The sequence below is a fragment of the Melopsittacus undulatus genome, chromosome 2 (assembly GCF_012275295.1).
Source record: "Melopsittacus undulatus isolate bMelUnd1 chromosome 2, bMelUnd1.mat.Z, whole genome shotgun sequence".
Classification (NCBI taxonomy): Eukaryota; Metazoa; Chordata; class Aves; order Psittaciformes; family Psittaculidae; genus Melopsittacus; species Melopsittacus undulatus.
The window spans coordinates 64810069-64833311 of record NC_047528.1 but is presented as its reverse complement, the minus strand read 5'-3'; the positions used below and the strand labels follow the sequence as shown (position 1 = coordinate 64833311).

Sequence of the window (23243 nt, the reverse complement as noted above, 5' to 3'; positions counted from 1 at the left end):
TGCTTTCCAGAGCATGAACAGATGCCCTCTGGTCCACGTTTACCCTATTTACAGATTTGCTTTTGTCCCACAAACTGCTCAGGAATTACTTGTACATCCAGGGTGTTCAACATATTTCTGGCAGCGAGGATGGGAAATGCATTTCCAGGTGTGTAACCTTCAGGATTATTTTCTCATTACTTCCTTTCCACTTTCCTTTTTTCCCTTTCCATGGTTTCAAACAGACACCCACAGCAGACGCTTCATGCTTTCAGCCTGCCATGAGCATCCTGTCCCATCAGCAGCTGTTCTGCTGGCATGCACACACACCATACGCAGGAGCATACTTGCTCCTCTGACAACTCCTGTAAAGCTTCAGCAACTTTCCTTCAACACAGTGTCTAGCATCCCCAGGGGCTTTAAAGGGACTGCCCATGGCTTTGTTCCCAGCATTGCTCTCCCACAGCTTGCCTTGCCTGGGGTTACCAGTCTGGAATTTCTATGAGCGCAGCTCCTTTTCATGATTCCTTTTCAAAGCAAACACACATCTTTTTTTTCTCTTTCACTCCTGCCTAGATTAAAAGGGAAAATTATGATTTTACAGTACCTAGCCCCAAACAGCACCATTTTGGTGCTTATACCAGCCTGTTGCCACCAGCTGCATGACTGCAGGCCTAGTGCTGCTTGCTTCATAAGGGAAACATCTACTGCATAGCAAAACAGGCTGCAGGCCCTTCAAAGCTGCTCTGGTGATGATGAGATGAGGCACCGCAGGCTACTGCCACATGCAGGAAAGCAAGATGACAGCTGAGCTGCACTCAATTGCATTAAAAACACAAAAATAGAGATTGATACAAGGCAGCACCAAAGTTGGCTGCACACATCAGCATGAGCTGAACTCACTCCTCCTCTGGGAGGGAGGCACTCTGTTCGCCAGCCCCAACACTGCAGGCTTTGCTGCTAATAGGATCATTTCCTTCTAAAACCTTCTCCACGGCAGTAGCCAGGAACATGCACAGCTAACTTAGGCTGAAAGGGAATTTTCCACCACCCACAAGCCTCTTTCTACCTTGTGTAAATCCTCTCAGGCGCTGGCCTGAGAGAAACTGCGCCAGCCTCTGCAGATGACATGTTAACAAGCATTAACCACGATAAATCTTCAGGACCAAACTCCTGTGTCAAGTTCCCTTTACAGCCTCACAGTTCAAATAAGCACACACTGAATTCACCCCTCCTTCCAGGTCCCTTCACATTGCTTTAATAATAGGACAGGGGCTTAGTGTAAATCAGGGTAAGGCCATTAAGCAGAAAGATCATTCACCTTCTCTCTGACAATTAAGGGATATCAGATACAAGCAGATGCACAAGACATCCTTTTTCATCTGAGAAAATAAGCTTAAGCTATCCTTATATAATCACTCTTTTCAAAGCAAACTTTCTGGAGCATGGATAAGATCAAAGGTGGTTTTCCCAGCCAGCACAGTTATTAACACCTCAAAGAAAAAGTAATGCAACACATAAGCCAGAGCTGTCTGATGGCTTCCTCGATTCGAGGACAGAGACAAGTGGTAGCAGCAGGAGGCTGTTATCCTCTGTACAAACAGGGCAGTCTGAGCATGAATAGGAACTCAACATACTTACCTGTTAAAAATAGTATTTTCAGGACATTCTGAATTGCTACTTCTTTGAAGGAACAGCTCCCAAAATAAAAACCCACGGATATATTTTTAACTACAGGAAAACATCTTCATAGCATGTGATCAGAAAGCCAGTGATAACGCACTGTGTGCTGAAGTTAAAAGGGGACAGGCATTGCCCTTAAAGTTGGTTCATAAGCAAGTGAGTTCTGGATCCATTTTCACCTGATGAAACACAAAAAAATCCTCCCAATACCTCAAAAAAAAAACCCCAAACCCTGCAAGCTGATGTCTAAAATGTTCATTTTCTAAGGAACATGAACAGCCCCATGGAACACATTTTAATTCATTATTTTTGTCTTTCTTGCCAAGATCAGGGGCCAGACTTGGAGCACTAGTGAAGGGGGTCTATGAGAAACAAGGAGCCCCAAGACAAGCAGTAATAGTAAACCTCAGTTTCCTGTCTGCACTTTCCCTAAAGCTAACTTACAGCATGGACTCTGATATACAAAGAATATATTTTCTCCTATTTTCAAGAAGATTACAGCAACTCACCACCCCTAAGAGCTCAACTTGATACAGGGGTTAACCAATGTACGGGGGGGGGGGGGGGGGGGGGGGGTAATACAGAGAAATTGTACAAGGGGGTTAAAGGAATTTCTTTGCTTAAACAAAAGTATTGTCTGTCCTAAGTACCTGCCATTGCCATCTTGCCAAGGCATTTATTACTGCTGGAGGGGAAGAAACAGATGCTAGTTCTACTGACAAAAGCAGATGATTGGTCCTGCTGATAAGCCCGGGAGAGGCAGACTGGGCACCGACCAGACCCTAAGGCCATGTCGGAAGGTTAAAAGGTGTAAAGCTTAAGAAGAGGAAGACTCATTTACTTCATCTTGAAGACCCTACCCACAAGAGGAAGACTCATTTACTTCATCCTGAGACCCCTGCCCATGACCAGAAGGGGCACTGCGCAGGTGCAAAGGTCCTTCTGGCTCATTATAATATGAAGCAGGGATAGATAATAAATATGTATAGGCAGATTGAGCAACCTCATGTCTATGTATACTTTAAGAGAATAAATGTAAAGGGAGAACAACCCTGAGGTGTGCATGCTTTGGAGGAGCGATCCCCATGCACCTCAGCGCTGAATAAAAGCATACATACTTTACAACTTTAACTAGTTGTGGAGTCTATCTGTGCATCAAACTTTCCTCTGTAAAATGTTTTTGAAATAGGCCAAAGGATTCAAAAGCTGCTGAGAAGAGACAATAAAGAGACAGATGCACCAAGTAAGGGTGTGACTTTGTTTTCTGAAGCTGTAACAGTAGTAAGAAAAGAGAAATAACAATCTGGGCCAGCAGTTTCCAAAATATGACAAATATCACCTGCAATTTGAAAGCAGTATGCAAATGACATCCAAACAGCCAAATGATGCTCCTGCATGCCACTGGGATTAAATTTGTAAAAGCCTTGTATAGTACAATTAAACTAAAACAAGCCACAAGCATTTAATTGATCATAACTACCAGGGCAAGAGCCTCCTTCCCCACACAGTATGCTCTGGCCACCCTACCTGCACTGGAACAACCTAAGAAGAACCCTACCATACCTTGCCAAGGCCTCTCATGGTATACAAGTTTCTGCAAGAGTCATACGAAGTTGCACCATCATTACTTGAGCCACGTGAGGAAGAAGCCCACTTCTAGAAGGAAAATATAGCTCAGGAGGGTATCACTGGAAGGACCAATTTTGCATTCGAGCTAAGGAAATTAGAATGAGTGTTCCAGTTCCAGTCCCAGCCTGAAAAGCGTGGGAACATGGAGCTGCAAGAGCAGTACACGCCTCTGACTATGCCAGTCTATCGCATTGTTCACATTTGCTGTCAGATGCCTGAGAGAACTCAATGCAGAGAAAGCTATTAGAAAATAAAATATTGTTACTTAATATTTATGTAGCACTTTCCACAGGCATTTTTTAAGCAATCGATACATGAAGTAATTTACCAAGAAAAATAAAAACATCCATTGGCATTCTGTGTGATCAGTAGCTTATGTTTTCAGAGGAAAACAGTTTTGCTTTATCTTTATTAGAATTAAACTTTAAGGCCTGAATTTACTATACATTATTGACTGTTACATTTTAAATTGGCAGAGAGGTAATCAATCAAGTCATTAGCTCCAAAATGCATTTAACAGTACATTTTGCTAAGCTCTCATATTAAGAAAACCACAGGAAAACCTGAAGCAGTTAACATCTTTTTATCATTGGTTAAGAACTAACAATTTAGGGCACTGCAATTGTTGTTCTTTAAAAAAAGGAAAACAAAATCCACCTTCCAGCTTTGCCCCCCTGGATTACTCTCTTTTTAACCATGTCCAGTCAATGATTCTCCCTTATTTAAATTAGTCTGTTGAGGTCTTTCTGAAACCATTTCCACCTGCAACAGGACTTCCTTTTTGTGGATAGCAGCACATGTCAGCTTGGCACACATGTCCTTTTTCACAAATGCAAGATGCTTCCTTGAGTCGATACAGGAAACTGTCAAAACCATAGTGTGGCTGGATCTGAGGGTAGATACCATAGCACTGGCCATCATTAGAATTTCTAGCCAGCAACATTATGCTGACCTGAAAATTCATCTTTTGGGACTAAGATTTAAAAAACACACTTCACATGCTCACCGTGACAGAGCAACTCCTGTATTTCAGGTACATGGTCGCCCTCTCCCACAGCCTGCAGGATGAGGTGGCAGCGTACTGATCTTTATTGCTGGTGAACTCAAACAAGAGACTGCTCTTTATGAGACACAATGCAAGCACAGGCAATATGATGGCTGCATCCATTCAGCTCTGGTTTTCCTTTTTCTTTTAATGCATAAAATGAGTACACAGATTTAAGCCACATTCAAACTCCTGGCAAGTAGCCAACTCATCCCATTGGTAACATAAATGTTGAGCATTTTTGAGTTGGGACACCATGGCAGTGAAACACTGGAAAAATCAGGGATTGATCCTGTCTCCTTCCAGCAGGGAGATGAATTTTCAAAGGGGAGTACATTTTCTGTTCTCTGAGGTACTGAACATATGGCAAGGTTGGATATAAGAAAAAAGTAGTCCAAGTAAATCTAGCAGATCTTTTACATGATATCCAGATTTTGTGGCTTCTTTAGTAATCTTTACTGTTAGAAGACAAAACAAGTTATATTGTGTGTGAGCATCTCACGATTTCTGTATGTGCTTCCACAAATGCAATTAATACTTCATTTGAAATTAATTTTAAGGTTTCCCTAGCTGTTTCATATTTTTCTATGCTCCATTTGCATCTGTGTTCTCAGATAACTTACACAGCCAGGAGTTAAATAATATCTTAAATAAAATCTAGAGTAAAATTATGAAGCTCAATAGATCAGTAGTAAGTACAGTAAACACCTGACAAAATACAAAGGGGTCTGGAACCAATCCCTTTTTAAACACATCTAAAGCTTCTGTCTAATTAGGCTCATTTTGTGACAAACAACAATGGGATCAGATCAGCATTACTGTTGTTATAGCAGCCACATGACAGAACCTAGATGATTTATTTGACAAGCATTTAATCATTTTTTTTTGTCCTGTACTGGCCTCTCATTTTCAAAACTCATGGGAGACAACATGCCTTTCTCATGAGCATGAATCATCAAGTTCACCCACATGTCAGGGTTAACCTACAGTGAAATTGCCATCTTCTTATAAATACTTCACAACATTTTAAAACAGGCACTCTGTCTGGGAAAAGGAGGGGAAGATCATAGCCCACTTGTCCTCCCTCTTTCCTCCTGAAGGAAAGAGGGGAGAAACAGAATTCTGTATTTCAGATAACAGAGACTTAATTCTTAAAACATTGCAATGTCATGTATTGAGAACATGGTCAGTAAACAACTGTAAGCCCCTACTTGTTCATATGACAAATGAAAGCATTTTCATATGAAAAATGGAGCAACACCAAAAAGCTACAAAACAAATGGTGATTCTCAGCTCTGTCAGTGCTGCAGCTGGTATTCACGCAGGTTTAGATTAATCCATGAGATACTTCTTCAGAGCTTATCCCAGGTGTCAGTTAAGCAAGAAATCTGGCTCCTGATAACCAAAGAGTTTAAAATCACCTTCAAACCGTGCATAGAGGCGTCTTATGTCTCTCTTGCTAATTCCCGAAAAATACCGTTGTACTTTAGTTTTGTTGTACACTGTTATGCCTGGTGGAATTGTGGGGTATGATACCAAATGGTCTATGCCAGCTGCTTTCAAGATATATGGAGCATCGTCCTCCAGGGTTTCATGGTGTCCAATCACGCTATATGTAATTTCACAGGGAGCACAAAGTTCCACATACGTTACCCAATGAATGATGTGGTCACCAAACTGAACATCCAGCCACCGGTGATTAGGATCTCCCAGGTAGCGCACGAAGTCCTCAAACTGCAGCCCTTTGGTCTCTGTGCGATTCTTTCTATATTTACGAATGATGCCAGGAGCAATTTCATGCCGGTACCAAGGTTCAAACCGAGGATTGTGCACAAACTTGTCTTTGAATGCAGAAATAAGTCTTTCAAATGGATCTCTAACAATAAAAAACTTGAAGTATAAATTCAGTCTAAATAGAGGAAAGAAAAATATAAGAAATTAACAAAGTGTTTAAAGTGTGTTTAACAAAGACTTACAAAATGCACATAAACTCTGACCACAGACACAGCAATGTGAATCTTACACCACTTGCAGTCTATCAGTATTAGAATCAATAGGACTAGAAATACAATCTCTGTCTTCATACTAATAGTTTTTGTATACAGTACAAAGTGGAAATAGATCATTCTGGTTTTCACACTTTATTCAAACTGGAGAAGCTTAGTTTCTCTCAGTCCATATAAACAGGAGACGAAAGATACTGAAAGCTCCAAGTCAAAGATATTTGTAATTCCATGTGATTAAACTCAAGAAGCAAAATACATAAAGACATGGAAGAAGTGGCTTGGTGCAGCTAAATGCACAGAGGGCTGCATTTTCCACTGGCAGGTAGTTAGACAAATCATTGCTGAAGTAAATAAAAATAAAAATCTGTCATTTTATTTGACGTTTTGGTGTGCTTTCAGTAATGGCTGAGAACACCATTTTCATGAGACCACAGTTTTTAACAGAATTTCACATTTTATTCTAATACTGAAATATATGATATTCTGTAATCAGAGATTATCTGCAGGAGGACTAAAGTGAAAACAAGGTTTATTTCAGTAAATAGCTGAGAAAGGAGATTTAGAGCCCAATCCTCACTGATGTAAGCAGCGTGACTCTTTTCAGCCTCAACAGGAACTTGGATCAGTCTTCAGGTTCTCCTGAATTACTCCTCACCAGGCAGGGCTACAGGTCAGCAAACTAGATCAGCAGATCCCCATGATCCCTCTCTCTAAACCTAAATTCCCTGATAATGTCAGAATTCCCAGCCAAACCCATGCATCTCCAGCACACTGTGGTGAGCTGACTGCAACAACTCAAACCAAAATGGCATTCAACTTCAAACTCCTGAGCTATGGCTCTTCTCTCAGGTGAATAGCTACTCTCTATGCAGGGCTGTTCACAAACCTTGGACCAGGCTCTACTGACAGCTGACACGTGTATAAGGGGCTGACTCTTCAGAATGGCTCAGTACACACCATAACTGTGCAAGTGCAAGTCTACAAGTGCCCACTGTCATCTTATGTCAGTTCTCTCCATGCTGCCACCCTTTACAGGGATTATATACAGCATAGGGTCTAGTAGAGAGAGAAGATACAGTCAAAAATCTATCCGAAGTAATTTAGAAGGTTTTACTGCAGAGTACTTTTTCTGCTTTGAGAAGAACCAGAAGGACCCAAAAAGAGAGATAAAGTGATTCAGCTAAATGGACAATACTCTCAGCCTAAGAAGCACTAACATTTTAAACCTATCTGGTTCCATCTCAATAAGTAAATCTGCCTGCAATGACAATCTTACATGTAGGCACACAAGATTTACTACACAGCGCATTTGGACCTTCCAAATAAACCTTCCTTTCTGAAGGTCAGCTATGCAAAATCTAGGTATTCACTGAACTGCATAAACCCTATATCCAGAAGCAGCTGGTTGGCTCACTTAACTGTATCATCAATTATGCTGGCATTCTACTTCAAAAGCAGTAGGAAGGCTGTCACAGCAAAATCTGTGAGGCCATTACAGAAATGGTGGAGCAGAAACACTGAGACTGAGAATTCCAGATGCAGTCTTCAGCTGTACTCAATTCCTTATTATACACTGATTCCTAACTCCCCTCACACCCCTGGGAAGCTACCTCTTACCGTTTTTTAATTTCAGAGTCACTGAAGGAGGACAAGCGTGGAAGGCCATTCTTCTCATGATCATGTACAATATTTTCTGGGATCTCTTCTATTGAAGAAAATGCTCCTAGACAAATCAGAGAAAATGAGCAAGTGAATACTTCAGGGGAAAAAAAAGGAGTACAAGCAAGCATGTGTGCCTTTGGCTGACACCTTTTTGTTTTATCTTTCTCTTTTCTGTATTTTTAGCATTTACGGTTACTATGTTTAAAACTGTTACATGATGAGAGGTTCTGACTGCAAAGCTGAAAACTGTTAAAATTCTTTAGGGTGACATCAAGGTCCAAAACCAAATGGCCTCAAAACTCTCAGAAAGGCACATTACGCAGATTTCATTAGCAACTATGTCTAAGCCTTTAACTCCCCTCCTCAGTGTCCCCATTCATTCTCTTTCCCTCTGCCCACACATACAAATGGAGGAAGACTTTGAGTATTAACTCCAGTGAAGGAACCAGCTTTCTGGCTGAGTTTCTACCACCAACAAAAAGTAAATGCTGTGGGTTGCTTTTGGAACTGCTTCAACACAGAAGCACTTCACTGTCAGGATCCATAAAGTTCATTTAACAACTATGCTCTGCTGAAACAAAAATTCCAACCATACAATATGACACAGACTAAAAAGCACTAAAATTAGCAATAGAAAGTCTCCAGATGTTTATTTCTGCAAGCACATGAACTGACAAGAAAAATAATGTCACTAAATTCTGATGTGCTTATTTTAGGATCCTGAAAGATTTTATGACCTTGAGAAATATCTCATGTGTACCTCTTGGGCTTTAGGCATAAGCCTTCACACAACAGCATCATTCCAGAGTACCAACCTGCAAAAAGAACAGGATGCTTCAAAACAGACTCTTTGGGTGAAAGCCTTTAAGGCTTTCTCTTTTCCAGAACTGCAGTGAATAATCCATACCACTCAGCTTCTCAATTTTCTAACTATTTTTTCTTTCGGGGCAGGGGGAGAAGATGGTTGCATTTTATTAATTTCAGGGGTTTATATTTTTTTGTATTCTTCATAAATTACATGTAGACAACAGATGGCAGATTACACAGCCTCAGAAACTGAATCCTTGGAATCACCTGGAGCACAAATTCAGTATAAGCAATAGCAGAGTTAGCTCCTCCACAGTGCCTCCATGGTGCTACAGCTATGTTTTTCCACCCTGAACCTCTAAATACCAATTAGGTATTTGACCATAAAATATTCTCCCTCACATATCTGTCCTGCCTGCTGAAACTATTCAAAGAAGAGAAAGATCAAATGCAGTGGTAGTCTTCACCAGTAGATACTAGTACACTGGCAGCTCAAGGCAGAAGAGACCAGTATTTATGTAAAAACGATTTTCTATCATTATCCAACATACCAACCTAGGAAGCTCAAGGTGAAAGATTTGCTGCTGGTAAGACGTAAGTTATCCTCACTCAGTGCAGCCAATACATCCCTGCCTGTCCTCAGCTATTTTTTGCATGTTATCTCTGTTAAATTCTGATAGGAATGAGTATTTCTAATGCACTTGTATAGTCTCATATTTAGTACTTTCTTGGTGTGTAGTTTTCATGGGTATTTAAAACACATGCCCATATGTGTCCTATGTGTGCCTATGTGCATGCATATATTTGCTTGATTTTTAGCTCCCATCCATACATCAAAATTGAAACCAGCATTAAGGTTTTTAAAGACATACTTGTTGCTACAAAGGTTTTGCTGAGAGACACTGTTTTGCCAATTTGTCACTGTTTCTTTCAGGGTGTGCAAACTAGCTCACACAGGGTAAAGAAAACACATGAACACAAGTGCAGCTGGTTGTTCACAAGGTGCTTCTAACAAGCAAGCTGGCTCCACAGTGTTCAGGTTTCGCCTGTATCTTGGTGGGCTATGCCCCTGCAAAACCACAGCAGGACCTCAACTGACCTGACATATGTAGCAAATTCACAGCCTTGGCGGACAGACAGGCACAATGGTTTAATGTCAGACAAGGGTGTGTGATGTTAAATACAATCACGTTAAGTTTATGTGTGCAGGTAAGGGTACAGTGGAAAATCTTCAGAAAATGAGTTATTCTTATTGGTTATTAGAAGAAGATGGTAGGCAGTGTTCACCTTGTAGATTGTTTTCCAAACACACTAGTCCCTTTACTCCTTCTTTCACAGTCTTTTATAACATACCTTTGTTGAACAAACTATTGCCTTAAGTACCTCAGAATCTTTATAGCTCCTATGATAGCTCACTGATAGCACATACACAAGATTTCAGTAGTACAGACCAACAGCAGCTGCCAAATTCTAATTGGCCTTCTTCGTGGCCAAACACCCCTAGTTAAAAGTCAGTGGCCTCAAGTTGGAATTTTTGTATTATTTCTATTTATGCAATTGTGATACTTTGTAGTTTACTTGTTTCAAATACTACAAAATACTGCCACCCCTTCAAGGATAACAAATCTACCTCCCACCACTATGGGTAGTGACTTTCATGACTCAAATCACTTTTGAGCCAAGCAATAACAATATTTACTTTCACAGAAAGAACAGGTGTATTTGCTATAAAAGAGGTGTTTTGAAAGGACTAGAAGCAACAGTGAAGAATGAAAGGCTGAAATTAAGTATCAGTGTACAGAAAAGTGGAAAGAATCCATTTGCGTTGTCCCGCTTGGACTAATTCTGCTTTTTCCTCCTCCTCCTCCTCAAAGCGACCCACACACCCACAGCAGAGTAGGTACCATTTAAAACGATCAAGACTTTTTTCCACTGAGTGTTGCCCACTTTTGGCGTCTGACAAAACAGGATCTTGTGCTTGTCACACACAAATATTCGGTCCAAAACGAATTTGGAAACTTCAGTGTGAGAGAGATCTCTCAATGCAGTGTCTCTGCAGACATTCCTGAGAAGCTCAAGTCTTTCCATATGAACCAGGGGCTGGCGGATCAGATTTCCAGAAAAAGCTTTTCCAGTTGGCTTTAGGAAACACAGAGGGGAAAGAAAAAAAAGAGAGAAAAAAGTGTAAGAATTTAGTTTTCAGATCAAATTCTAAAGTATGAAAATCCCCAAGCTGTGTATCTTAATGACTCCCAGATTCACAATTAAAACATTGCTATATATTAACTAAGGGGTAGCATGCTGTTTCCTCCTTCCTGTGCTGCTGCCGTGAATGTTGGTTCAACTAAGTCACTATGGAGTAGTAGACAGTAGTAGGAGCTTTTCCATATAATTTAAGTCTGCTGCAGAGCAGCAGGGTCTTATCTGTGTGGATAAAATACGCCTTGACCAAATACTGGAATTCCCACAAAGCTTCAACAGCCAGTAAGAAAGTTTCCAAGGGGTTGGGATTTCAACAGGAACTAAGCTTTAATCTCTGAGATGGGGCTTAGGGATGCTGACCTATCTGGCTGGGAAAGAAGAATTTGGTGTAAAAGTTCTGTGTTGTTTTCTAGCACCTACAGGCATTCAGTGTTTGCATTTATTCAAGCTGAAATAAAAGCAAGTGGACAAAAATTCACACAAGAAGCATCAGTGGTTAGTATGGCAAATAAGAGAAGCAGGCAGGATTCCTCTCTCCAGAAATGGCTGAAGTGTTTGATATGTCTCATTCTTTTGAGACTGACAGGAACAACAACCACCTCTGCCTCACAATTAGTGAGGAGAGAGGAAAAAGGAGCTTGTCTGATTAACAGGTAATGGAAAATGTTACATTTCTACTGACAAATCTTCCCCCTTCTACTGATTGATTTACATGGTTGGCAGTATCAATACTGACTAGAGGAAGTACTGATTGAGAGCAGCCCTGCAGACGGGGACTTGGGGATACTGAGAAATGAAAAATTGGGTATGTGCTGCCCACATGTCCTTGCAGCCCAGAAAGGCAATTGTATCCAGGGCTGCATAAAAAAAGAAGTCTGGCCAGCAGGTCAAGGGAGATGATTCTGCCCAACTAATCTGCTTTTGTGCGACGCCCAGCTGGAGTACTGTGTTCAGCTTTTTGGTTCTCAGTACAAGAAGGCATGGACTTGTTAAAGTGAGTCCAGATGAGGGCCATGAAAATGGTCAGAAAGCTGGAGCACCTCTGCTATGAGGAAAGGCTGAGAGAGTTGGGCTTATTCAGCCTGGAGAAGGCTCCAGGGAGACATTCTAGCAGCCTTGCAGTACCTAAAGAGGGCTTACAAGAAATCTGGAGAGGGACATTTTACAAGGACAAGTGGTAGCAGTTTTTAACCAAAAAAGGGTAGGTTTAGATTAGACATTAGGAAGAAGGCCTTCACTCTGAGGGTGGTGAGGTGCTGCACAGGGTGCCCAGAGAAGCTGTGGCTGCCCCGTGCCTGGCAGTGTTCAAGGCCAGGCTGGATGGGGCTTTGAGCAACCTGGTATAGTGGAAGGTGTAGCTGCCCATGGCAGGGGGTTGCAACTCGATGATATTTAAGGCCCTTTCCAACTCAACCCATTATATGGTTCTATGATTTTAGGTACAGTGTCCAAGCTAAACATGAAAAAGGAATGATTTTATGTTTTGTCCCAGTCCTCCATACGGAAAAAAAAAATAAAAATCTCATTCTGCTTTTTCTGTTACTCTTCTCCAATATCCCCCTGGTCAGAATGAAATCTGAACAGCCTTACAGATTGTTTATCTGTCAAAACAATTTCTTTTGCATGAAACCAGGATTAATATTAGTGCTTCATGCTATCAGGAAGTCAAGAAGGAACAGATACAGATCCAGAAACCTTATTATCCTCTTTCATACAAGTAAAGGAAGATATTAATACTCATTACACAGATCTGCTAGCCTTCCTCTAAAAAAGTGCCTCTCACAAGTCTTTTGGGTATAATTTATAGTTCAGGTTATTTACATGCAAAACCAAAAAAGTGTTGTGTTTATACAGAAACCTACTTTCCATGCTGCATCACAAAAATATTTTAAACTTAAGATGACTTATGTAACCAATGGAAAAAAACTGGCCTTAGCCTACTATGCAACTAGTCTCAAATTAAGATTTGCACTAGGGAATTTCAGAGTTTCTTTGCAGTTTAGCAAGTACCACATTTGTTCTGCTTTACTGCTGAAAGCACTATGCATCTAAAGGATTAACTGGTATTGAATACTATTGTATTCATGCTCTACTTTGGAAAAATGCAGAGATGTGAAGCACATAGAGTGGAAAACATGAAAAAGAAATGGAGACTGATAAAAAGAATCAGAGGGATTGGGCAGAGAACTCAGATAATAGACAAGGAACAGGTTTGCCCTCAGAAATCACAAACCTGATGGCTATGGCAATACAGAGTACAAGTAATCAAAAACTCAGACATTATATTAAAAAGGATAACAAAAATGACTGTTCTGACTTGATAAAGGAGTACTGTAATGATTTTTTCCTAAAAATGGAAACACATTAAGTTAAAACGTTCAGATGAAACAAGACAGCAGGTTACCATAACAAAGTATCTTTGTGAAGCTAAAATGAATTTGTCTGGCTCTGTCTAAATAGAACAATCTGAATAAATAATTTCTGTCTATAAATTCCCTTTAACAACAGAAAGGAACTTAATCTCTTATTTTCTCCCACTCTTTAATACATGTAACCCTTATCTCAACTGTAAGCACCTGGAATACTTCAGGCCAACGTTTTTCTTCTGGCACATGTACCTCCTCCACTTTTGTTACAGCTGTCAGTATCAATGGCTCTTGCTTGGCACTGTAGCCTAAAGTAGGGAGAGAGGCAAGAGCATTACAGAAGGTGGGGAAAAGACAACTATTTCTGCTTTACAGCTAACACAATTGAACATCACTTTCTGTATTAAGTGTATAAAACATCGTACTTGTTTCCAAATTGGAAGGTACTAGACAAGACATGAGACAGCCTATAAATATTTTAAAGGATGTACTCTGTGTGAATTTTGGATGGAACTTCAGTTGAGTTTTAGCAAGGAAACATGTCCATTATCTTTTATTCTGCTCTTTTTTAAACAGACTCTGCAAAGAGACATAGAAATCATAGATCTAAATATCACGATTAGTAGACAATTGAGTACAGCTATATGGGTTTGACAGTAAGACATTTTTATTTTCCAGTAGAATTACCAAACTATAGGCGAATTAAAAAAAAAAAAATCTATCAGGTTTCTGCCTCCCCTCATATTGGCAGATAGGTTTCTTCTGTTGTAAACTCTTAGACATTACCAGAAGAAAAGGGTCATTAAGGACCATCTTTTGTTTATTTGGTGCTCCAAGTAAACACCTCTAACCAGCTATAAATACAAGATACTTTATTATTGGACTGACTGCCTTCCTTAGAGACTCCCACAACAAAAGAAAAAACTCAGCTGATACTCTTGATCTTTTAAAATTATTTTTATGACAGCTAATAGCTCAAGACCAAGTTAAAGTGTGTATCCTTGCAGTATCCTTTGCACCTTTTGCAACTGGCATGCTATAGGAATACTGAAAAGTCCACAAAGCTGTAGCTTTACATGGTACAGAAAGATCAAAAATAATTTGAAGCAGCCTTCCCTAACCACACAGCAGAAATAGCATGACTTCTCCCTGAAAACTTATCTCCATCCACATTGGACTACTTTTCATTTCACGCAGTTTCATCAATTAATAATTTGTCTTCGTCTGCATCCATAGTGGCTTAGCATTTTATAGTCGAGAAACCTGGAAACTGCCTATGTCCTTTTCTTAAGGGAGTACTCTACTCTGCCTCCACTGGATTTTAATAACGGGCATGCATGGAAAGCAAGTTAAAGCTGAAAACCACGTAAGCAACTAAGCAATCAGATACAGTAAATATTGTTGTGCACAGACTTACTTCACAGTATCCTTTTGTAAAATCAAAGTAACCTGCTTCAATAAAAGACCAGTTAAAAGTATCCACCATTATCACCATGTAAAAGCATGCCTGCAGATGCTGCTAGAGATGATGAACAGAAATTTGCTCCTTCTCATTAAGGAGTTCCTATTGCTTATGCACCCAAGACATCAGTAAAAGGCTTAAACAAAAGAACATTGATTCATTGAGCATCTGCTGTTTTTGTTTTATCTGCTAAGTAGACACAGCCAAGTAAGGACAATTTCTGACAAGCCATATTTTATAAAGTCTAGAATTGTTCCTCCAGGATTGGCCATCCTATTTGGACTTTCTCCAAGCTTGTGCTGGTATATTCAAATTACTTCCCTTCATGACTCCCAGTACAAATACTGGTATCTCCAACACATGCATACACTTAACCACAGTCATGTCTTTGCAAGACTGAAGCTTAAGAAATTACACAATTTTCTGCTCAGACAACTATTCAAAGGGGAAGGAAGCTTCAGCATAGACAAAAGAGAAAAGCTGGCAAGCTAAGGTAATAAAAAGCCAGTAAATGCAAAGGTTTACTCTAGTAATTTTTATTTTTTTTTAAAACTACTTTTTAATCCTCCTGACAAATCCTGATGTAAAAAAAAAAAACCCACTCAAAGGATACTTGAGCTGGGAAACAAGAATTGGCATCACATGAAACACCGAAGATTTAACTACCTAGCGTAAGACCAGCTTATTTGCAGATGTCCTAGGACTCGAAACCAGCTGGGACCAAGGAAAGCTAAGCTACCCTACAGTTCTCGTCTGTAAGACTTGCTGAATAGATCTTCACACAGAGGTATGCTATTTAAAAAGATACACCTAATATATCTATCCACTATCAAGTTACTGAAACAAATGTCCCTAGTGCTGTCAGTGTTTCAGAAGTTACACATTTTTGCACATCTTAGAAAGATGCAGAAATATAGATCTCTTACAAACAGAAGTGATATCATCACCTTCACCCTAAACTCTCTGCAGGATGGCTTTGTAACAGTAGCTCCCAGCAGACAGAAAACTGTAACATGCTGTGTAGTGTCATCAAATGGCTTAAATTCCTCATCAGCTTAATACCATCTGGGCTACTTAAGCTAAGCAAAAGCCTATAAGCTGTTTGTCAGTCAAACAGCAGAGGATAAAACTGAATGCAAGAAGCAGGGCAGAGGTTGCCAGGCTAAGTGCACTGCAAATGAAACAGAATTTTCCACAAATTTTACATAATACTGCAGCCACAGGACAAGCAGCCATAAGAGGACAGAAACTAGTTAACATGTGAAATGAACTCTTGAATTCTTTCTGAATCTCCTTTGTCTTTAAATGGGTAATTGTGCTCTGTTGTACTGCATGTGACTTCTGCTCCTAGTAGATCAAGATACTGAAACCAAATGTCTTGAAAGAGCAGACCTCACAAAACAGTACTGACAAACGTTCTTAACCACGAAAAAAAGGACATGATGTTAGTTTTGCAGACTTCTACAAAGAAAAGCGGAAACTATCAGCACTGTCACTTCTAGAAATTTAGTTGTTCTGTTCTCAATCCTACCAAAACAGCAGTACTACAGCAGAACTACTTTGCACAGAAGGAGTATTTGTGAGAAGCACTATTAAATTTTCCATTTCATATCAAACATTAAAGTTGAACTTACCCTCTGGGTCTTTAAAAGTCAATGTGATAAACTTGCTAGCAACCATGAACATAAATATCACCCAAAAGCATGCAGCTAGCAGCAGCCACTGGTGGTGCATGTTGTCAAACATGAGCCATATAAAGTTGTTTCCTGTTTGAAAGAGGAAAGATTGACACATTATATTTGTTCCAGTTGAGAAAAATACTTTCCATAACCAAAATGACAAAACTCTAATATACATGAGTGTCACAAAATACAGCAGTAGATTTCACTTCATACTTTTTGTTCCTTCGACTGGGTTTTTAACCCATGTTAAGGTTGAGGCAGTGTAAATGCCAGCTGCTATTAAAGGGAGGCTTCACTTCTCCTTCACCCCTATGTCCACATTCCCAGTCCCCCTCCTTGTGCTGGCAATAGCACTCACTGACTCTCTGACTGCCTTGGGAAGACATACCAGAAGCCCCCCAATTTTTTTAAAGTGTAGTTTACTTTGTGATGGTTTATTCCATAAAAGGAAAGGAGAATGAAAAATGCTCCCCTCTCTTGGGTAGCTAGTCAGTAGATTAACCCGTAATGACAAGCTGTAACATTAACAGTATCTTTGGTTATCTCAAGTCCGCTCATGACATGTAGCAGAGTCCTGCCCTGCACTGCCCACATGAATTAAAGGCTGGAAGCTACTGAGCCAGAAAGCTAAGCTTAACCTGACAAAATATTTAAATACATTAATGCCTCTTTTTATCTTGTCACTTTTATTGCCAGCAAAGTATCAACCACAGGTTCTGAAAGATCCTTTTATGGCTATCTTGCTAAGCACTGTCCAGATAGTAAAAAGGGGGCTCTTTGCAACAGCTACTACCTGTAGCTGTACCCCTGCAGATAAGTCTTAAAGACAGGACTTCACCAAGAGTGCAGGAAGGGTTAACCAAATGACTGAGACCTCGGATATAATGTGCAAAGAAACCACAGGTACTGACTGAATGCAAGCAGAGTGAGGATAAGGATACTGCACAGTATTACAAACACATGGTGTCTGCCCTAGTTCAAGGTTTGTAAGTTTGCTGGAGTGCTCTAACCACTTCTTAGCTTGATTTTAGAAACTGCAATCCTAACAAACTATTTTTTATGGTTAAAAGTTGTGATGCAATACAAGAAAACCAACTATAAAAAAGATTTAAGTATCCAGCTATTAAGAGAAATCATAGAATCATAGAATAGTTAGGGTTGGAAAGGACCTTAAGATCATCTAGTTCCAACCCCCCTGACATGGGCAGGGACACCTCACACTAAACCATATCACCCAAGGCTCTGTCCAGCCTGGCCTTGAACACCAGCAGGGATGGAGCATTCACAATTTCCTTGGGCAACGCATTCCAGTACCTCACCACCCTAACAGTAAAGAACTTCTTTATATCCTACTTGAACTTCCCCAATTTAAGTTTTATCCTGTTATGCCTTGTCCTATCACTACAGTCCCCAACAAAGAGTCCCTCCCCAGCATCCCTATAGGCCCCCTTCAGATACTGGAAGGCTGCTGTGAGGTCTCCACTCAGTCTTCTCTTCTCCAGGCTGAACAGACCCAACTTTCTCAGCCTGTCTTCATATGGGAGGTGCTCCAGTCCCCCGATCATCCTCGTGGCCCTCCTCTGGACTTGTTCCAACAGCTCCATGTCCTTCTTTTGTTGAACTGTACACAACACTCTGTACACAATACTCCAAGTGAGTATTGTACAGAACTGTACACAATACTCCAAGTGAGGTCTCAAGAGAGTAGAGGGGCAGGATCACCTCCTTTGACCTGCTGGTCATGTTCCTTTTGATGCAGCCCAGGATACGGTTGGTTTTCTGGTCTGCAAGCGCACACTGAAGCTGGCTCATGTTCATTTTCTCATCGACCAACACCCCCAAGTCCTTCTCTGCAGGGCTGCTCTGAATCTCTTCTCTGCCCAACCTGTAGCTGTGCCTGGGATTGCCCTGACCCAGGTGTAGGACCTTGCACTTGTCATGGTTAAACTTCATGAGGTTGGTATTAGCCCACCTCACAAACATGTCAATCACGCGTGTCAAATCATGGTCTCTGCACCAAATGCAGCAAGTGTGTGTATCATAATGAGAGGCTGTGGCAAAGTTTTAAGTTACATCTTTTGCTGAATTTTCAATTTCTGATGGGCAATGCACCCAGGGAAGCCTGCACCCAGACATCAAGTATCTGTGAAAGCTCCACTGCAAAACTGAAGTTTTCATAACTTAAAAAACAAAACAAAACAAAAACCCATATAAAAACTAAGAGCAAACATCACTACCTACCTACCAAAGCCTGACACTCCTCAGGCTTGAATATTTATCTTGCAAAAATAAAGCCTCATTGTCTCAGTTGCTGCTGGAGATAAGACACCTGAGGGCAGACGTAAGTGAATGCTTCCTTTTGAGGATACATACAAAACAATTCCAGAAAGCTTAACAGAAGAGGATCTAATACAAAAATTTAATATGATTACATCCTCTCAACAGTCCTGTGAGGTTTGTGCTTGTAGCCTCTGGGAAGAACAAAAAACCAAAACCACCCATATAACTAGCAATAGGATCAAACTCAGTTCTAAAGTAGCCACATGCAACTTCAATGGGAGTCACATCCGCATGGTTTGTGATAGCATTTTTCATACAGCTACTTGAGTGAATTGCCAGGGAATAGCAGATGCCCTCATTTCCAGCTAAGATGCTAAAAACATACTAGTTAATACTTCTAAGCAAAATTTGCAGTAAGTTTCTCAGTCATATACCAGTATTCCACCTTTTTCATTCCCACAAAGCTTCAGTAACAGAACTGAGCCTGGTTTTGACATTATTTCAGCATGTACACCAGCAACGTCAATACTACTGCTACAGGTGGTGATCAATTTTCCAACTAGCTTTTGCCTTCTAGCAATGCAAATGTTTCCAGGAAGGGTTTTCACTGTAGCTGGCAGAAGCGAAACTTCTTCAGGGTATGCTGAAAGCCTGTGAAAGCAGGCAGAGAACTCAAAACTGATTTGGGACCCTAAGGATATATGTGAAATGGGTGAGAGAAGGAAAAGAACAGAATATCTCCAACTGAAAAAAAAAAAAAAAGATTCATAATTTGTAGCTAGGATGGCAGTCTTCAGGTTATTTTTATTTTCTCAGTGCAGTATTTCTCAGTTTGACTTCTGAGAGGTCCTTTTTTCCCCTTCTTTTATGGTTTCATTTCTAAGTACTTCTAAAAACACTGCATTTAGGTAAAAAGACACATGGATTGTGTTTTGGACAATTACAGGTGGTGTGACCTCCATGAAAATGATGTTTGTCATTTCCCATTTTCTGCTGCAATTCCTTACCCTCTGAGCACGCAATGTCCAAGACATGTTATTCTTCAACATCAAAAAACTGTCATCCAGGAAGGGCAAGTAATACAGTGTGAATTCCTGAACACTGACCTCTTTCCAGTTAAGTAGTCCACAGGACACAAAACGCAATGACATTTTACTTTATAGGTAGCTCTGCTAAAACCATAAGAACTGTTCAACATTCAGAATACAATCGAATCTGTCTTCAATGCAGTAGACTGACAAAAACTTGCAGAGAAGATTCTGCAGGAGGAAAACCTCTTTCTAACTGTTAGCTGCAGGCTTTTCAGAGATACATCCAATGGTCTGGGCCAGACCCTTCTCACTAACCTATTTATTCTATATAAAGAATGGTAGAAATGGCCTCAAACATTTGTGGGAGCATCCCTGCTAGTCTCCCCACTTTTATAATGGTAATGGATGCACACCTTTCAGAAAGGATTATTGATCTATATTCCCTTATGTAATTTACGTATTGGTTTTCTAAGAAGTTGTGTTAAATGACACGGGAATTACAATTAGTACATATAGGACTCTGCTGTCAGATCCTGTGCTCCAGGGGTAGAACAATATTTCAAAGACACCTACAAGCAGTACATTTACTCACCTTAACGACTTGGACTCTGAGACCAGGAAGGGAAGAGAATTGCCGTCCCACCCATAACAACCATCACTATTAACCTTCAATACGCTGAAGCTGAGAGGAAAATATTAAGCAGTTTTGTCTACCATTTCTTATGCACACAGTAAATCTTCAACCATACTCATCAATGTGAGAGTCTTGTTAGAGGATTTGTCATAACCTAATTACATCAGCTGGCACTGTTACGTCTAGCATCCTAAACAAAACTACACTTGTATCAGCAGCTCATATCCTATCTCAAGAAGCAGGACCAGTCTAAATTATATACAGGAATAACTTAACCATTATGTTTATTTAAATGCAGCAACATTTTTAAAATAACATGTTTATTGTGAGGTGTCCCCGCCCATGGCAGGGGGGTGGGAACTAGATGATCTTAAGGTCCTTTCCAACCCTAACTATTCTATGATTCTATGGTTCTATGTTGCTTCCCTTTCTCTAGCTTCTTCTTTAATACTTTTGTTTTCACATAGGTTTTTACATAGGGTAATTGCACTTTCTGTTACATCTCCAATCTTACTGCATTTCTGTTGTCTCTCCTGTTACTCATTTTCTAATGAATACATGTACTAGCTTCTGGTTTGTTTTGGGTTTGGGGTTTTTTTTCCCATTTATTTCCTTCAGTTTCCAAATGTGACTTTTACTTCTTCTTGCCTAAAACATTTTTTCTTTACAAGTAGAAAAAAAAGAAAGCTGTTGATGGTTTAGTCTGTTTTCTCACAATGAAATGTTATGCAGGGATTTTTCAGGTTACTCCTTCTCCCTCTGATTGCAATCCTACAGTTTTTTAGGAGCACAAGATCCTCCAAACCTCTTTCTCCATCCATTCCTCTTTCCTTCCCTCCCGGGCTACTTACCCCAGAAACAGTCACATAACTTCTAGATCTGCCAGATGCCATTTTTGCATGAGAAGAAAAACGGGATTGCAAACACATACACAAACACAAACCAAAGATCAGGACACAAAGCATGGCAGGCTTAACTCATGGCCTGCAAGTACCCTGTTATCTGGAAAAAACACCTGTACTTCACAGAAGGCTGTTGTCTTCATGTGAATGATGTGCATAAGATTAAACCATTAAAACTCAGTACAGAGCCTTCTGCTCTGCAGCTCAAGCTGCTTGGATAGAGGCTCCTAGGCAGGACAGTCCCTGCACACATCATGAATGACAGCAGCACGCTGGTAGTCTCAAACTACCAACTGCTTGCCCATCAGCACATGACTAATGATGTAATTCGAAATGGAACTGGTACCAAAGGCCAAACAACAGCTATCTGGGCTACCTCATCCATTTTCATCAAGACCTCCTTTGTGTCACCTTAAGGTTAACAGATCTGCACGATTTATTACACTTATAACAAAAAAAAAAAAGAAGAAAATTGTACTAAAATCTATCACACACTCCTTAGGCAAGCTGTGTGGAGCTACTGAATGTTGTAACGTACATCATAACACACACTTCAGAAAGCTAGCTCTTTCCTAAGGCTCCCCACTACCCCGCAGGCATGAACAGGCCTAGCCTCTGCTCTAGCAGCTACTGCTGGGGCGCGGAGTCCTCCCCGAACACGCACCATTCACCTGTCACCGGGCAGAAAACCAGCTACGGGAGCAGCAGAGTCTGTCACAGCCGCGAGACCCCCCACCCCAGTACGTGCCAGCCCCACGGCTCCCAGGCTGGGAAGGGGACCCTGCCTCCCGTGTCCTGTTCGACAGACACCAGGTCCAGCTCCACAGGGCACCCCATGCTTTTCGCAGGTGGCAAAGGCAGCGGCTCCTCCTTCCGCAGCATCGGGGCTGCCCAAAGGAGGGAGTAAAAACAGAGGGGTCCCTGCCAAGAGGACTGGACAAGGCTGTGGTCTGACCGGCAGGCGATGAGCCGAAGCACAGCGCAACCCCTAGCCCACAAGCCGGGCTCTGGCGCGTACCTCGGCTGAACAGGCGTAAACTTTTCCCGTTCCGGAGGAGGAAGGGTGGGCTCCCCCTCACCCACACCGGCAGGTACAGACAGGCGCCCACCGGTTTCCTTGCCCGACCCGCCGACGAGCCTCTCCCCAGGGCCACCGGGCACCAGGCCTGTCCCTGCGGCGCGGCCCGGCTCGGCTCGGCCCGGCCCCGCCCCGCATTAGCGAGCCTCCCTCACAGGGCCCTCTCCCCGGCTTACCGGTCCCTCCAGTGCCGCCCCTCGCAGCCTCGGCCCCCAGCGGCGCGGAGCCGCTCCCGCTGGGGGCCCGCCTCACTCGGCGGCACGGCCGGCCCGCTCAAGCGGCCCCCGCTGCCGCTGCCGCCGCTGCTGCATCCCCGCCTGCGTGCGGGCGGTGGCAGCGGCAGCTCCTCCCCAACCCCGCTCAACCGCGGCTGCCGCTGCCCGGCCCGGCCGCCGCTGCCGCCTCCACTTCCTCCCGGTGCAGACTGGCTTCGGCCTCGGTCGCGCCCCCAGCCCCGCCGCAGGGAAAGCGAGAAAGGTGGAGGCCGCAGCCGGGACGGCTCCGCTCGGCACAGAGGAGGCGCAGCACCGCAGCCGGCAGCCCGGAGGCTGGCAGGAGGGAGGGATGGATGGATGGATGGATGAAGAGCTGGCTGCTCGTCCCGGTCGGAGCGGGGTGTCTCAGCCGCCGGGACCCCTGCCGAGGAGGGCGGCGCTGGCTCTGCTCGGCCTCAGCCCCCGCCGCAGACCCAGGCCCCGGCCGCCCCGCCGCGGTGGCTCCCAGGTTCCACAGGGTGGCTAGTGTTTCTTGGTATTAGGGCCCGTGTTGTTTAATATTTACATTGATGATCTGGAT

At 42.0% G+C, this 23243-nt stretch overlaps 1 protein-coding gene across 2 annotated transcripts; it reads right to left on the bottom strand.

Moving 5' to 3' along the window:
- Positions 1-3650: 3650 nt before the first annotated feature.
- Positions 3651-22734, bottom strand: CHST10 (carbohydrate sulfotransferase 10). 2 transcript variants are annotated; one of them, XM_034060124.1, is made up of 6 exons: positions 22625-22734; positions 16476-16607; positions 13590-13687; positions 10716-10950; positions 7960-8065; positions 3651-6245 (listed from the first exon to the last, which is right to left on the bottom strand). In XM_034060124.1, exons 2-6 carry the CDS (start codon positions 16585-16587, stop codon positions 5708-5710), a joined length of 1089 nt encoding a protein of 362 aa, XP_033916015.1. In that variant the 5' UTR covers positions 16588-16607; positions 22625-22734; the 3' UTR covers positions 3651-5707. The 2 variants fall into 2 exon arrangements, with proteins under 2 accessions (XP_033916015.1, XP_005151428.1); XM_005151371.3 differs by lacking the exon at positions 22625-22734 and adding an exon at positions 18765-18787.
- Between the last annotated feature and the right edge of the window lie 509 nt (positions 22735-23243).